At 40.6% G+C, this 16,452-nt stretch overlaps 2 protein-coding genes and 1 long non-coding RNA gene across 3 annotated transcripts; 1 reads left to right on the top strand and 2 right to left on the bottom strand.

The window, feature by feature from the left end:
- Positions 1–1,545: 1,545 nt before the first annotated feature.
- On the bottom strand, positions 1,546–4,072 carry LOC135606934 (uncharacterized). Its single transcript, XR_010485020.1, has 2 exons — positions 3,849–4,072; positions 1,546–1,822 (listed from the first exon to the last, which is right to left on the bottom strand). It is a non-coding gene; the product is annotated as an uncharacterized LOC135606934 (long non-coding RNA).
- A 349-nt stretch (positions 4,073–4,421) lies between these two features.
- LOC103977341 (uncharacterized) lies at positions 4,422–12,182 on the top strand. The gene is made up of 16 exons (XM_018823826.2): positions 4,422–4,796; positions 5,640–5,894; positions 7,004–7,128; positions 7,214–7,258; positions 7,342–7,423; positions 7,692–7,760; positions 7,838–8,008; positions 8,088–8,153; positions 9,371–9,439; positions 9,519–9,638; positions 9,721–9,782; positions 10,972–11,105; positions 11,247–11,341; positions 11,425–11,466; positions 11,777–11,838; positions 11,914–12,182. Exons 1-16 carry the CDS (start codon positions 4,638–4,640, stop codon positions 11,993–11,995), a joined length of 1,638 nt encoding a protein of 545 aa, XP_018679371.2. The 5' UTR covers positions 4,422–4,637; the 3' UTR covers positions 11,996–12,182.
- A 323-nt stretch (positions 12,183–12,505) lies between these two features.
- On the bottom strand, positions 12,506–16,221 carry LOC103976911 (probable LRR receptor-like serine/threonine-protein kinase At4g30520). The gene is made up of 11 exons (XM_018824054.2): positions 15,818–16,221; positions 15,605–15,737; positions 15,414–15,485; positions 15,178–15,321; positions 14,970–15,041; positions 14,809–14,868; positions 14,620–14,720; positions 14,388–14,525; positions 13,960–14,316; positions 13,119–13,504; positions 12,506–13,030 (listed from the first exon to the last, which is right to left on the bottom strand). Exons 1-11 carry the CDS (start codon positions 15,933–15,935, stop codon positions 12,674–12,676), a joined length of 1,938 nt encoding a protein of 645 aa, XP_018679599.2. The 5' UTR covers positions 15,936–16,221; the 3' UTR covers positions 12,506–12,673.
- Positions 16,222–16,452: the final 231 nt, after the last annotated feature.

Genomic DNA, 16,452 nt, shown 5'->3' with positions numbered 1-16,452 from the left:
CACTGCAAAGTCGGTGGCCGTCTTAATGCATTTCCTTCGGTGACGGTTGTATCATATTACTATCGCTATTTGTTTGGAGAAAATAATTCAATGTTGAGGTCTGATTCGATTATATATGCAGTTGAGGTACTATCGAGGTGATGATTATTTTGATATTCGAAGTTAGTCCGACAGAAGTGCTAAAAAGGTGACTGATATCGATTCTTAAGTCGAAAATAGATTTTTATATTAGATAAAAAAGGGGATAGTATATTATTTGAGAGGATAATCCTTAACAGTTTCTAATAGTTCATTTTGAACTTTTTATGCATGTAGACCGATGAGGTAAGTCTTGTCTTTCCTATGCTAACTAGGCTATCATGTATTTGATAATATTTCTTCTATTATTTGTGTCTCCCCTCTGAGATGTTTTTGAGAGGTTTGAAAATACAACTATAAACCATCTCGACATGTGTGCCATATAAAAGTGGAGGAATGTTCAATGCATGGTCAACTTACATACCTCAAGCTCTTTGGGGAGGTCAAATTGACCTTGCTCGACCTATGCACCTCGGGCTCTCAAGGAGGTCAGATTGGACTTGGTGACTTATGAATCTTGAGTCCATCTTGGGCTCTCCAAGGAGGTCGGGTCGCACTTGGCCAATGTACGCACCTCGAGGTCTTCAAAGAGGTTGGGTCTGACTTGACTAACCTATGCACCTTAGGGTCACCTTGGGCTTTCCGAAAAGGTTGGGTCGAGCTTGTAGATCTACACACATCGAGCTCTACGAGGAGATTAGGTGCAACTTAATTGACCTACACACATTGAGCCCACCTTAAGCTCTCCAAGGAGGTTGGGTTGTGCTTGGTCGATCTATACACTTTGAGCCCACCTATAACTCTCCGAGAAGGTCGACTCTTGGACTCCTATTCATGTAGACAGTAAAAAAAAAAAAAAAAAAAAGAAGACAACTCATAATCATCCACTTTGAACTTATGTCCATGCATCTCTCTTATATCAAGTTAATAGATCGACAATATTTTCTCGAACACTACTATTTCTGTTGATTCATCTAAAAAGAGTGTAGATGAAAACAGATATAATTCATACATATTTTACAGTTTAGATAACTTTAGGGACTAAATGGTGCTAAATGAGTGCCACGTTAAAGCAGGTCTGAGTTAGATATGACTTGGTACCAATTGAACCAGAATTTATCCATATGGAACAAAGCCTTCATAAGCATCACAGGTTTCAGCTTCAAGAAACAGATGCTGTAGTTGGCTATACCCATTAAGCCCAAAATCTCAACACTTTGGGTGGCAATAGAAACTTAAAATGTTCGTGATTATGCAATTGAAGAACCACCCAGCATCAACTTTGTTAAATATAAATTCTGTGAAGAGACACTTACAGCTGATCGAATGCGGATCATATGATTTGAAGCAGGTTTATTTTCAATTCTTTCTTTCCTACATCAAACAAACACCCTGTCGAAACACTGGACTGTGCAGGTAGAGATTTTGAGCAACACAGGAAACAATGGATGCAGAACAAGATGGTAGTTGTACAAACGGTGGTTCATGCATTATATGGAGGAACACTATCAATGGTATTGAAGCTCATAAGCTTGCAAACTTTGCTATATTACACAAGATGATTCTGCTTTTGCTGTTAACCTCATGAAGAAGGAAGAGATCCAGATGGAGTTGAAGCAGCAGCTGGCTCACCGGGTGTTTGAGCTGCCAGAGATGGTCGAACGTAGATTCTTGCCTTCCGTAGAATCTCAGCAACAACCCAGTGCTTTCTTTTGCTCAGTGGCCTTGAAGAATCCAACCTAACCTGGGGAAAAAAGAAAAGAAAAAGAAACAACACATGAATATTTTACGGCATAAGGAACCAAGAGCTTCTGACAAAAGCTTTAGCTAAAATGTATTTCTGGAACCATTTTTTCGCGATGCAGCTTTTCAGAGCATGCGACAAGGACATATGTTTTCACACTACAAGAAAGACAGTAGTCTTAGTATAATAGCCAATAGAATTTGAGGTAAGCAAAACATTTCCATCAATGGATGTCATAACTATGAATATTGAATCATTGTGTTCATTTTGCAGTTAAAAGAAGTAAACTGTTATTACTCCAAAACGAGGTGAAGATTCTGTGGACTTTCTTTGTATCAAGCAAGACCAACACCATGGAACAGGTTATGAGCAAAAAAGCAAAAAAAAAAAAAAAAAGGTTCGTCAAATAGATACAATGAACAGAACAGATCAAAACTCAGAGGTCAGATATCTTTATGGATTAAGCATTTTCAGAAAGGAAACAGACTAAGGACTGAAGATTGAGAAAGCATGTATAAAATTAGCTAGCAATGTATGGTTTTTGCATCTCTTAACGTTCAACATTGACGGAAATCTTACTAGCCCCTCTAGCAACTCTATCAGCCATATCGATGTATGTAACCTTGTTCAAAGGTAATCTGCTCTAACTGGTCAGCAGTTTAAAAAGGACCGGAGCTGCATGTTGTTCAGGCTAGCCAGAATATTTGCAAGTAAGAAACAGAATACAAGAGTAACTTACCACAAGCAATAACATATAAGATAAAAGAATTAACTTATCACAAGAAATATTTCTAGGAGAATCCCAAACATGTTCTATTTTAAACATGTACGAATGATTAGAGACATTTTAAAAAATGCTAGCATTTGAAACATGCAAGTCTATATTATTGACAAAAAAACAAAAAGCTTACATTTCCATGCATTGGCCTTCCTGTTGTAAAAAATATATTTTCAATCAGCATCCACTTCAAACTCTTTCTTGAAAGGACCATGGAGCACACTATGCCACTTGTACTACCTCAGCATGAAGCCTTCGTTGGTAATTCATCGCTTGAAATTTAACTTTTCCTTAAATGAACTTACATGAAGATAATTTCTTATCTACCTGATCTAGTACATCAACTATTAGGATGCAGCATTGGTTCTATTAATAAAAAAGCAATATCTTATTAACTTGCATTGTTGGCATTGATTAACCTTTCAAATGTTTGGTTTATTCTGATAATTTCAATCAGATAATACTATTGCTTGCAAGAAATTATTAGAAAGTATAAATAAGAGGATAGAATTTATCTGTCAGTATGGCCCTTTTTTGTCCATCTATGTACAGCATTATCGTAGGAAACACTTAAAAGCATCTTTGTTAACTGTCCATGAAAAGTCATAATAGTTGACACAAAATCTAGTGAAACGCTAGAAACAATGTCACAAACGTGTTGCTAGTTTATGCTCATCAGATTTCTCTGCACTGAGAACAGAAAAGATTCCTCCAGCAGTCATCTTAAGCATAAGGCTTAAGAAGAACATTAAGTGCATCAAATGATTAACCAGTAAAGGAGAGAGACAGCTGATAATGTGAACCTAGAACTTCAATATTTTGGCAATTTCTTCAATAGAAAAATAGCTTCCAACCTCCAAGTACAGTTACTGCTCACACAAATCTTAGAATCCATGTTTCCACATTAAGAAATTATACAGACAATTACTGACATAAAGACATAATTCTTACAACTCATTAAGGCATTCCTACATTACAAGGACTGAACCATCAAGAGCATGCTTCCAAGGTCCAATCTTTCTCAAGATAAAGGGAAGGCGAATCCTATCAGTAATCTCACCGGCAACAACCCCAACATCAGTGGACTAAACAAGACTAAACAATAAAAGACGTCAGTGGAAAACTACCAAACGCTATCCGATCAACAAAGGAACCTACAGATGACCTTCACATCAAAAAAGAGGGAAGCTAAGTACGATGGGAACAGCGGGGGACAAGAGATGTAGGGGGTAAGAGGAGATGACTGACCCGGTCGCCGATGTTACATTGGTTTTTCTCGTCGTGGGCCATGAACTTGCTTGTGCGCTTGACGTAGCGATTGTAGAGCTTGTGGTGGAAGAGCCGGTCCACCGCCACCACCACCGACTTCTGCATCTTGTTCGACACCACGATCCCAACTACCGGCTTCATTCTGCCGCGCCTCCCTCTCCTCCTCCCCCACGCCGCCTCCGATTAGCAAGAGCGAAGCCCTCGAGAAGAACTGGAGCAGAAAAGATCGGTCCGTCTTAACGGGTCGGAGGGACGAACTGAGTTGGCCCGACTAAATCCGAAAAGAAAGAGAGAATTTTAATCTTTATTAGTGCGAAAATATTTTTTTTCGTTAAACAGATTGATCAATCACCGTCCATTTGAAAAGCTAGGGCCAAGATGAAATGGCGCGGACGGCTGTGATCGATCTCCTGCATTCTTCACGGGTGACGAACAAGAATGATCAGTGTTCGGTCACGTGCAGCACTGTTCGATCACGTGCTCGTGTGCTGCTCCCGTGGCGCGCGCACTCTCTGGTTACGAAATCTCTCTCTCCCCCTAAATCTCGCGGTAGCTTCTCTGCATCACGAGAAAGCCCTCTTCGACAAGCACTCTCCTCCTCCCAATTAGCGATTCCCTATCCCCGATCCGATCGAACAAGGCGTCATTCCCCAATTTTCTCGTTCTTTCTCGCGCCTCACTTTCGGATTCTTTGGTGTTGCTTCTGATCTCAGACTGGATCGGTTTCTAGGGATTGATGTCGCAGCGGTTCCCGCTGCGAAGAGAGCGATGGAGAGGAAGAAGTATCCGATCCGCGCTGAGGATTACCAGCTGCGCGAGCCGGTGGGGCAGGGGGTCAGCGCTTCGGTCTACCGGGCGCTTTGCATTCCCCTTGACGAGGTCGTCGCCATCAAGGTCGTCGATTTCGAGAGGAATAACAGCGATCTGGTGCGTTCGTCATTAGCTAAATTTCATCTTTTTCTTCTATATTCTTTTTATTCGATGAGAGGAACCAGGTGCACTGAGAATTGGTATGCCATTTTGATACAAATAGAAATTTCAATTTTTCACTTAATTCCGTAGATTTTAGATTGACTATTTGACAAACGAATCATTTTGCCTAGGGAGGATTGTTTTGCACAAAAAATAACCTTAAACTTGTGCATATTTCTTGGGATTTATTTGTTCCTTATAGTGTACGGTCTCCGATAGAAGAATACAACCGTTAGGAAATAATGTCTAAGGTCATTAATGATAACATGTTTAGAACAAGCAGTTCTATGTATCTAACACAAGTTTATAAACTTAAAATTTCCTCGTGTCACAATGACCATCATATCGTGTCAACTTCTTGCTTGCAGTATCCATTTCTTTTTTTATAAGAATAGTTGTCACTAAAATTTATGGTGACTGCTATTGTTAGTTTTCTTTTTCTTTTTTTCATGTGGCAGATGACACAGCATGACAACTTAAGCAAAGCATGTTTCTTTTGGCTATATCTATTACTGTGTACTTTGTGTTTCATTCTAGTTCATCAGGGTATAATGCAGAAAATAGGTGTCTTAATTGCGTTTACCTGATTTTCTAACTACTGGCAATCTCCACAGAATTATATTATTTATACACGGCTGTGTTCTTTAGAAAAAAATACAAATATCTATAAGTAACTCTGTACATCTAGTTCATCCATTGTCTTGAAAGTTGTAAATGATTTTTTTCTGTATGCTCTTTCGAGCACATCGTCTGTCTGGAGGCTTTGTAAATGATTTTTTTTCTGTATGTTCTTTCCAGAACAACATCTGTCGGGAGGCACAAACTATGATCTTGATAGACCATCCTAATGTTCTCAAGGCACACTGCTCCTTTGTGAATGATCACAATTTATGGGTTGTCATGCCTTACATGGAGGAAGGGTCTTGCCTTCACATAATGAAGTCTGCTTATCCCAATGGCTTTAAAGAATCTGTAATTGCAACAGTGTTACGTGAAGTACTGAAGGGATTGGAATATCTTCATCACCAAGGGCACATTCACCGTTATGTAAAGGTTTGGTTAAGTTGACTCATCTTTATGTGATGGAGACTTTTCAAAGTGGTTGTCATTATAGTTATTTTGTCATGAATCTTAATATCGACTCTTGGCAATTGTATGATGATATATCATCCAATGTAGTAGCGAGAGTCATCAAGATAAAAAAAGAGGTTAATCTAACAAATAAAATCTTCTTTTTCACTGTAGGGTTGTTTATCTTTTTTCTAAGGAAATCAACTTTATCCTTTCTGTTTACATACCTATGGCAACATCATTTCTATCAGTTTCATATCATCATTTTTCTACCTTGCCAAGGTCGGCCCTCATAATTTTTCTTTGTTATGTGTTTTCATCTGTTAACAAAGCTAATGTGCATGTTGTTCTTCAATACAATCTTCGCATTATTATGTAACTGATCTTGTTCAGTATATTGTTTTCAGTTGAAACTTCAGAATGAAATTTCATGCTAGTATGTTTAATTTACTAAGGGCATGCAAAGATGCCCATTCATCTTATGCATGTGAAGCATCAACTTAGGAGAGGAGATGGAGAGGATATATTGTTCACTTGTGATGGTGTAATCATTATGTGTTTGTTGATGCCTTAACGGTGTATGAACTGCACACGATATACTGATCAAAATCAGGTCCAGTTTTGGTTTATACAAATGGCATGTTATGTTGTATATGTTTGGTGTTTGCATATTTACTTGGTATTAGATTCAATACACTAATGATTTACAGCTCTCCAAAATAAATGATAAGAAAGATCAATATACAACACTAGCTGGTAAAATAGACATATGAATATATGCTGATAAAGCACACTATTAGACTTGACAAAAATTACATTATCAATGGTCATGTAACTTCATAACCTATTTTACCAGATAACCAAGTCACTTAATCTTAGAAAAAATGGATTTAAGTACCATCCACAAACCTAGTTTTTAAGGATGTATTTTATTAATTTTTTAGAAGATTTGAATTGTTTTGTTATAGTAGAACTTTAGTGACTTATACCCTGAGAAAAGCACTTGCACAGTTGCACATTAATCATAGGTGCTCATGTGCTGTCTTAGTTCAAATAACTTCCCGTGAAATATTGTTCACTCATGATTTTAGGCTGGGAATATTCTAGTTGATGCACGAGGTGGCATTAAACTTGGAGATTTTGGTGTTTCAGCTTGCCTTTTCGATTCCGGTAACAGGCAAAGATCAAGGAATACATTTGTGGGGACACCTTGCTGGTGCAAATGCTCTTTTGTTCAGATATTTCCGTATGATTATGATATAATATCCTTTAAATGAAATATAATGTTTTTATTTAAATAGGATGGCCCCTGAGGTGATGGAGCAACTGCATGGTTATGATTTCAAGTTGGTCTACCAACTTCTCTATGTCTGGTAATATCATTAATTTGTTATTTTGAGTGCAAGCACTTATTACAAATTATCGGCAGGGCTGATATATGGTCTTTTGGAATTACTGCTTTGGAACTTGCTCATGGTCATGCTCCTTTTTCAAAATATCCTCCAATTAAGGTATGTATTTCATCAATTTGGAATTGTGCATCATTTATCAATAATTTTGTGTCAGTGGCACCATATTTTCCCCCAATGCATCAAGCATACTGTCTTATATTTTATCTGTATTTTGATGCCAAACAACATGTGAACGTATCACAATTTGCTAAAGATTTTTTCTTTTCATATTGGTCGCAAATTATGTAGATAATTTTGAGACATCTTGGAAGCTGTCATATGCCAAAATTTCTATTTTTCTTGAGTTGTTGAATCAAATTATTGGCAGGCCTTGCTGATGAACTTGCAGAATGCTCCACCAGGCCTTGATTATGAAAGTGACAAAAAATTCTCAAAGGTATTTTTGTGTTATACTTAATTGTAGTCTCTTATGCGGATGAGCATCTCATTCTCAAGCTCTACTTCTGCTACTAGTCTTTTAGGGACATGATTGCTATGTGCATGGTGAAGGATCCTTCAAAAAGACCTACTGCACATAAGCTGTTGAAACAACCATTCTTCAAGCAAGCCAGATCTCAGGACTACATAGTACGAAAAATTTTGGATGGGTTGCCTACACTAGGTGATCGCCATCAAGCCTTGAAGGTAATGAATTGTGATCTTATTTTGCCTATAGTTTAATTTAGCATCAAAGTTTATCACATTGATTTTGCATTGAGAACAGGAGAAGGAAGAAGATTTGCTTGCACAGAAGAAAATGCTCGACAGTGACAAAGAGGAGTTATCACAGGTTAGGGTTATTATGCACTGAGCTAAGCCGATTAAAAGTATTTTCCATTTTGAATTATTGAGGATCGAAGAAATTAATTAAAAACCAGCTTTCTCTGGCCCAATTATCAATTCCATATAATTTCTGGATTCCCTTTGCTGCATGTAATACAAACATAAATGACATTGTAAAGTCTATTAATAGGCTCTCAATGAAAAAAAAATATAATCATGTCTCTTTAAGTATGAGATATGGGACAAGTAACAATGCTATTAGAGTGAACAGACTAAAGGATGAAAAATTCAAAAACTAAGAACTTATCAAGCTTACAAATATTTATGAGACCTTTAGTAAGAATGAATATTTTGATAGCATCATGGAACTGAAGGTTAAAGGATCATGATTATAAGTTTTGAGTGGATAAAAGTCATGAAGAAAAGAATAATTAATATGGCAACCTTTTGAGTGATGGTATGATCAAGCTGAAATTGGATGCATCAAATGGTTGAGCTGGGAGCATTGTAAAACTTGGTCCTTTATATCATCCTCCTTAAGTGTAAATGCACAGATCAACAATTCATTCTTTGGTCTGAACTATCTTTAGTTCAGGATGATTGTTTTCATTCCATTCAAATAACTTGGTCAAGGGGCCATATGGAATCTTATGCTATTCTAAAATATGGATGCTTAAATTTGCTTGGTATATCTATGTCAAACACATTAATGCATCGTATAAGTGTGTTGTTCTTTTCCCTTTGATTAATAGGAGATGAATATATATATCTTCAGATTCTACATTATGAATTTTAGATTTTGTTCAATGAAATAATGAATGACTTTATGTAGCTTTGTTATTCATGTGTATCTGTATTATAGTCTCTACATTGTTCGAGTCTTATCTCTTATGCTATTATCTTTGATGACTAATAGGTCTGAGATGCTAGTAAATTACTTATATAGTTTTTAATAATCTGAATTATGAAAATACATATTTTCAAACAAAATAAATTTAAATTCTGTAATATATAATATCATTTATCTTAAGATACTGTTTTATTGTGTCCTCATCATGTATTCCTTTTTTTAATATTTAGTGGACTCACATACCTGCATCATTTTGTATCAGTATCCCGTTCCCTTATCCTTTTACATGCTTGATGCTAGAGATTCTCTGTTGCATAAATTCATGGTCATATATGTTTTTCACTTATTAGTGATGCCATTTTGATCATGAATAGAGGGAATACAAACGAGGAATTAGTGCATGGAATTTTGATGTTGAGGATCTGAAAGCTCAGGCTTCATCGGTAATCATGCAGTCTTTTAATCCTTCTCTCTGAATTCATTTGTCACAACTTTTTGGTAAATTATGTGCATTCCTGTCAGATTCTGGAAAATAATGAAACTACAGGATCAAATGGATGCCAAATGTTTGGGATTCATGCTTTGCAAGAAAGAATATCAGAAAGTGCATCTTGTTCATCAAAGGATGATGATGATGATGTGGTAAGTTCTGATATATATTTTTTTCTATAGTGGCATTAGGTTATTCAGATTTCTATATTCTAACAACATATCAAATGAACAGAAAAAAGAGGTGTTGGATGAATCAACTCTCTCGTCGCCTTATCAACCTGCATGCTACCAGAGGTAAGAAATGTTAGAAGCCATCCATAATTGCTATCAAGTCAGTGGATTGATCATTCACATTTCTTAAATCTAAGGGGGTTGATATTTATAATCAATATGTTTAGTATCTTTCCTTGTCACTGAGAGTTACAGTCTAAAGATCATGGAGGCCAAATGTTGATTATGTCACTATGTTCTGCATATTTTTAGACATAAAATTCCGGTTTGTAATTACTGTTGAACTTGGATGGTAGTAGATTTGTTCAATTTTTTACTCCCAAAAGCAATTCTGATGGATCAGACCATGAATTTAAAGCTGCTATATGAGTGATCAAAATTTTCTTGCGAAAACACACTTCAACCATGAGGGAAATAGTTTCGGTAAAAGTTACTGACTAGATTATGATGAAAAGCATCTAGACAACTTCCATGCTCAATCTTTTTATGAACAGAGGCCTTCTATGAATTTGTACTTATCAGGAATATTCTCTTCATCAAATGGGAACTAGTTTGTTACATCCCCTATGAAACATAACATAGAACATATGCAATAGTTATTATCATTCTATGTGTTGTGTTTACATGGTACCTAATTGCCTTCAATTAATACTTATTCTATTAGTTTCCCATGGGCTTTATTTCCCTCATTATTGTTAACGTTGCAATCATGTGTTGCTCATGAAAAATGTTTCTTCTCAAGCCACCTTTTGATAGTCAATTAGGGTTCCATTGCTTTGATTGAGTCATGTTATGTTTCCCTTATTATTGATCAGTATCAATGATGTATTTGCATAATGTATAAACTTCCTGCCTTGGTTGGAGGTAACTGAACTGGAAAATCTCAGAGGACTTAGTTCAAACTATAGACAAAAGGAAGCCACATATGCAGGAAATCAAGAACATATAGAACATATAGACTGATGAAACAACTGATGGATGAAAAAAAAAAGTGAATGAAAGGATTAGCGGCACTTCTCCTTGTTTTTCCTTTTCTAATCTACTTAACTCAATATTCTCCAGTAAGGATTTTTTTTCTGTTTTTGTTCAAGGATATTACTCGCTAATGTCATGCTTATTCTCCCATTGTTAAATGATTGTAAAAGTCCCTTTTCTGGTTCATACTGCATCGATCTCTTGAAAACTTTCCCACATATGAATCACTTGAAAATCATCCATGTACTAATCTCTAGTTTTCTTTTGCTCGTGATAGAATTGTTAATGAATTAATACTTGTTAGTCCGAAGAAACAAAATCAGCACGAAAATATTGGAAATTACAATGGAGAGTTTCAAAAAGCAACTGATATACCTACTGAAGTGGCACCTAAATCATCCAAATCGACAGGCAAGCAATTACAATATTCAGTTTTTGTTTTTTTACCTCCTTATCTAATATTTATTTATTTTAGCATTGTGTCGGAAACCTCCTCCATAAGAGAAAATTCTAGATAGAATTTTGTCCTCACTTTAGATCTTTCTTCAGCAGCAGGTGTTGAAGATGCTGAAGATAAATCAAAGCATCCACTCGTTCAACGTAAAGGCCGTTTTAAGGTGATGTCTGAGAATATTGATTCAGATAAGGTAAGCCAGTAAAACTTGTCTGACCTTTAATTCTTTGCTAGTATTGTCTAATGTAACGGTAATTTGATGTCTAACTACCACAGGCTTTTGCACCTATTTGCCCTCAAAAGGGTCAAAGCACACAGGTTAGTAGATATTACATTTTCACTCGTAGAATAAAACCTGTCGTCTGTCACAAGCCATTCCATCTTGTCACAATTGAGAACCTAAATGTTCGGGGTCCAATGATATTTCATGAATTATTTTTAATGAATTGGCTTCTGGAGGTTGGGATTTCTTTACACCACCAATGCATCACATCTTTTAATCACTATCAAGAAACTAACCTGAACCATTACTGTATCAAACATACCTTGCAAAAGCACTTACCACAAACTATTTTACACGCTGCTTCTGATTGCTTCTTTGCCCCACTCTTTTGTTTTGGTGGTGCAGATGGAAGCAGCTACCGAAAGGGAGAAGCAGCTGATACAGGAGATTTGTGATCTGCACTGGAGGTGACTGCAATGCAAATGAAAAGTATCCTCAAGCTTCAAAACTTCCCATCTGAGACATTTTGCTTGACGCTGCAGGCTATCATGCACGCAGGACGAACTAAAAAGGCTAAGAGCAAGAAATGCTCAGGCCAATCCCTTGTGTCCTCAACACGACTGACCACCATTTCAGTTTGCTTCAGCAGCAGGAAAGGATGGATGAGCAGAACTCCTCTTCCCACCCCAATGAGATTGAGGCTGAGAACTTGAGGTTTCGTCAAATGTACATACAAAGTCCTGCATCATGGTATATTCTAAGATTACCTTACTCGTCTAATGCATCCTTCACCCGCTGCCTTTTATGTTCATTCTCATGAATGTGTTTTTTGGGGAATAATAGTTTACTGAATCAGTTTTATTTATTAGCCCAACGGTAAGAAGAAAGAGATCCATGCATAGAGGTCATAAATGACTGATTCATATTTCTACTGTAAAATAGTCCATTATAAATGCTTCCATTTTTTTTTTCTTATGCTTCTCTCAACAACTAATAGTACACAAAGATAGGTTTTGTGTTAATTATCTCCCTTTTTTTATTATTAACTTTAATGTTTTTTTTCTTCTTTTAATTAACTCGAAGTTTTTCTTTAAATAATTTTATCTTACTTAAAATGTAAATAGTTCCTGTAGGTGAAGAAAAGGCTGCTTAAAAGAATTAAAAAGAAATCGCTTACATTTACAGCTACAAAAAAAAAGAAAGGAATTATATTCTCCTTTCATTTCTGAAACAGATAATGCACGACAAGCAACATCGTATTCTTTGGTCGATCTACAATAGGGTGGAGTAGTTCAACCACCGCTACCTGGGACCAGATAGTTCCATTTCCTCGACCATGTCGGCCGAAGCTGCGTCATCGTTGCTGCCATCGTCGTCGTCGCCATTGACCGCGAAGAAGGCGTGGGTGTCAGGATGAGTGCCCGAGCTGGGGGCATCGGCTTGCATCACCGGCCGGTTCGAAGCCTCCCACTTGTCAGCGAGCCCGTCACCCTCGAGCATCCGCACCACCTCCGACATCTTCGGGCGGTGGGACGGCAGGTTTTGGGTGCACAGGAGCGCCACCTGCACCATCTCCGCCACCTCTATCCGATCGTAGTTGCTGCCCAGATCCCGGTCCACCAATGCATCGAGTCTTCTCTCTTGATACACCTTCCACACCTACGTACGAGACGAGACGTGTTGTTCATGCATGCATTACGTAGCAGCGATGGCGCAGAACACCGGGAGGCATGAGGTGATAACATACCCAGCCCAGCATCGCACACTTGTGGTTCTGGTTCGGCCCCTTGCCGAACTCGAGCACGCGCCGGCCGGAGACGAGCTCGAGGAGGAGGACCCCGAAGCCGTAGACATCGGTCTTGTCGGAGGACTGCCCCGTCGAGAGGTACTCGGGGGCGATGTGGCCGACGGTGCCGCGGACGGCGGTGGTGACGTGGGAGTCGCCGTGGTCGAGCAGCTTCGCGAGGCCGAAGTCGCCCACGACGGCCTCGCAGCAGCCGTCGAGCAGCACGTTGGCGGCCTTCACGTCCCGGTGGAGGATCTTGGGGTCGCACTGCTCGTGCAGGTACAGGAGGCCCCTCGCCGCGCCCACCGCGATCCGCTTCCTCGTGCTCCAGTCCAGCGGAGGCTTACCTGAGGCAGACGATCACAAAGCACGCATCTTAATGCACGTCAACACCCTATTACAGATCGAGATCAGAGCACATGAACGGCCGCGGTAGCTCGCGGCGGTCAAACGGAGCGGAGACGAGGGCGGCTCACGCGAACCGAACTAACCGTACTCAGCTCTGTCGTACCCTCGACTGACTACTAAGCGACAAAACAGGACCCTCTAGTGGGACCCAGTTCCAGACCGAAAGTACAGAACAAGCCCCTCACCGCGAAGCCTTAGCAGGGAAAAGGAAACGGATCCTCTCCAATTTTATACTGCAGCGACACCTTCCAATGAGCACATTATAGCCGTCGGTTTAAGGGGCCCCACGTGATTGACGGGCAAATTTGTTCTTGTGTGCTTGCAGCAATTGGAGAGGATCGATCCTGAGGCTCGCGGAGGCCGATGGAAAAGCAGGGTACAGGGAGGAGCGTACCGCGAAGGCGGGCTGCGACGCTGCCATTGGGCATGAAGGGGTACACGAGGAGTCGCTCGCCGGCGGCAGCGCAGTAGCCGAGGAGGCGGAGTAGGTTGCGGTGGATGGCGAGGCTGATCATCTCCACTTCCGTGCGGAACTGCGCCTCGCCGTCGCCCGAGCCGACGGCGTCCGCCCGGAGCCGCTTCACCGCCACCACTGTGCCGTCAGCAAGCCGGCCCCTGTATACGTGCCCGAACCCGCCCTTCCCAAGCACGTTTCGACAGCTGAAGTTCTCCGTCGCCGCCCGCAGCTCCCGCAGAGTGAACCGCCGCAGGTTCCCCAGCCCCCGCACCACCACCTCCTCCTCTTCCCTCTCTGTTCACGTATGCCCTCAACGTAAATTCTCCTGTAGGAGAAGAAGAACTCAATGATGATGCCACACTTACCACTCAGCCCGAGTCTCCATTGGTTCTTCTGCCGCTTTCGGCGGCAGAGGAAGAGAAACAGCGCGAGGAGGAGCAATAGCGACGAGCCGCCGACGCTGGCGCCCATCGCAATGGCTAGCTTCTTGGCCTTCGATCTCTCTGAAACACACGGGACAGCAAATTCCAGCTTAAAGTTCTAAACTTGCTGCACGTCTAAGAGATTGGTAAGATGATGAGGAGATGAATTAATTACTCTGATTTGGTGAATCCAAGAGGTAGGGAAGAGGGCTGGGGGTTGTTCGCGAGCACTCCTCCCTCCTCCGGCTTCCACATATCAGAGGATTCCCCACAATGCTGACAGATACAGAAAGTGATAAAGATGAATTAGAGACGAGTGTATGAATCGGAGAAAATTTCCATTGGAGGAGAAGAGAAAGCTTACTTGAAAGTTCTGGTTGGGAACACAGGAACAGGCCCGCTGAGATTGTTGTAAGACAAGTCCCTGGAAACCAGTGAAACTTTGGTGAGTTCCAAGCTTCTAAACAGAACAGAAGACACAGCAAAATCCATTCTTTTAAGAGGAAACGGAGCGGAGTTACTTACAGGAAAGAGTCCTGTGGAATTCTTGACAGCGACTCGGGGACGACACCAGACAAGCTGTTGTTGTTTAGTCGCCTGTGGTGAGGATCGAGGAAGAAAGATTAGAACAACAATTCAAAGGAAACAAAGATGCATGCTTGGCTTGGACCGATGTTGGAGATCTCCTATTCTTTCGATGGTGTTAAGGATCAAGACTGGTGAAACAGCTCACAGATATCGAAGGCTATGGAGGCGGCCCAAGGATTCGGGTACGCTGCCGTTGAAGCGGTTGTTGGAGAGGTCCAAGGCCTGGAGCTTTGGAAGTAGTCCCAGCTCCGGTGGCAGCCCGCCTGATATGTTGTTGTTCTGCAACAATCTGAAGAAAGATGGAAGCAGAGTTACTCATGCAGAGGAAACAGGCATAGTGTTTTTGAGGATCGAGATGAGTAGTCTGTGAGTGTCGCTCACACTTGTTGGAGATTGGTGAGGTTCCCAATCCTCGCAGAGAGCCTTCCTGAGAGACTCTGGCTTGATGCTTCCCTACAGATAAGCACAAACGAAACCCAATATATGATCATCAGGAGGTCTCGATGTAGCTGAAGAAAGATCTTCCACAGGCAAGCACAGAAATGAAAGAGAGGAGGTGGTGGCGGGCTCACAGGCTAATAACATGATTCTCTGAGGAACAAGTGATCATCGCCCAGCTGCAGGGATCAACAGAGTCTTCGTCCCAATTGTTCAGAACCTTATGCGGATCGTGCAATTCGCTTCTAATGGCTATCAGAGCCTCCACTGGAGAGCAAGCAAGCAGATCAATCCATGGGAAAACACACGCAAGGATGGAAAGAGAAGATCCAAAAATAAGCACACACCTTCAATGTTTAGTGGTTCAAAGGAGAAGGAAACGTCGAAGGAGGAGAAGAATACGACAAGGAGATTTAAGTAGAAGCACTTGGAAGCCATCGGAGCAGCAGAGAGAATACACAGCATAAGAGGCGGTGTTTGCTATATGTGACCAACTGGGAGAAGGGAGATGGAGGAAGGAGCATGATGGATGTGGCCTTCTGTCAGGAACCATGTCATCCCATCATGAAGAAGACCGATGATAGGAACAATGAGAGAGGCTGCTGATGAGGAAGAGGGGTCCATGATGGGGGCATGACATGGGCATAAAGCAGCAATGCATGGGGTGGGCTAATTTGGGTGTCAGAATCTGATGAAGCTCAGAAGCTTAGAGAGAGAGAGAGAGTGGGAGAGTCATGAACATGTAGCGAGCCCTCTTCCCAGAGCGACAACACTCATTGGGACAGAAGAAAAGGAGAAACAGAGAGAGAGAGAGAGAGAGAGAGACAACTGGTAAAGGCGAAAGAAGAGAGAGAGATGTCATCCATTGTTTATGCATTCTTTTCTCTGCTTTGGATAAAGGTGGTGGGAGGGGATTGGATTCGGCTGGTGTTGAGCTCCATCACTGCTGTTGCTTGCTCAAATGGACTCTGCCTCCTTGTGG

The sequence above is a fragment of the Musa acuminata genome, chromosome BXJ2-3 (genome assembly GCF_036884655.1).
Source record: "Musa acuminata AAA Group cultivar baxijiao chromosome BXJ2-3, Cavendish_Baxijiao_AAA, whole genome shotgun sequence".
Taxonomy (NCBI): Eukaryota; Viridiplantae; Streptophyta; class Magnoliopsida; order Zingiberales; family Musaceae; genus Musa; species Musa acuminata.
Note: the sequence above shows the minus strand (reverse complement) of the source record. Positions and strands in the feature narration are given on the sequence as shown.

Coding starts and splice junctions, on each gene's coding strand:
- LOC103977341 (XM_018823826.2), top strand. CDS start 4,638: ATGGAGAGGAAGAAGTATCCGATCCGCGCTGAGGATTACCAGCTGCGC. Junction 7,129..7,213: donor TTTGTGGGGACACCTTGCTG/GTGCAAATGCTC, acceptor TTATTTAAATAG/GATGGCCCCTGAGGTGATGG. Junction 11,106..11,246: donor TAAATCATCCAAATCGACAG/GCAAGCAATTAC, acceptor TTTCTTCAGCAG/CAGGTGTTGAAGATGCTGAA.
- LOC103976911 (XM_018824054.2), bottom strand. CDS start 15,935: ATGCTGTGTATTCTCTCTGCTGCTCCGATGGCTTCCAAGTGCTTCTAC. Junction 14,721..14,808: donor TTCCCAACCAGAACTTTCAA/GTAAGCTTTCTC, acceptor TGTATCTGTCAG/CATTGTGGGGAATCCTCTGA. Junction 13,031..13,118: donor AGTGTGCGATGCTGGGCTGG/GTATGTTATCAC, acceptor TCTCGTACGTAG/GTGTGGAAGGTGTATCAAGA.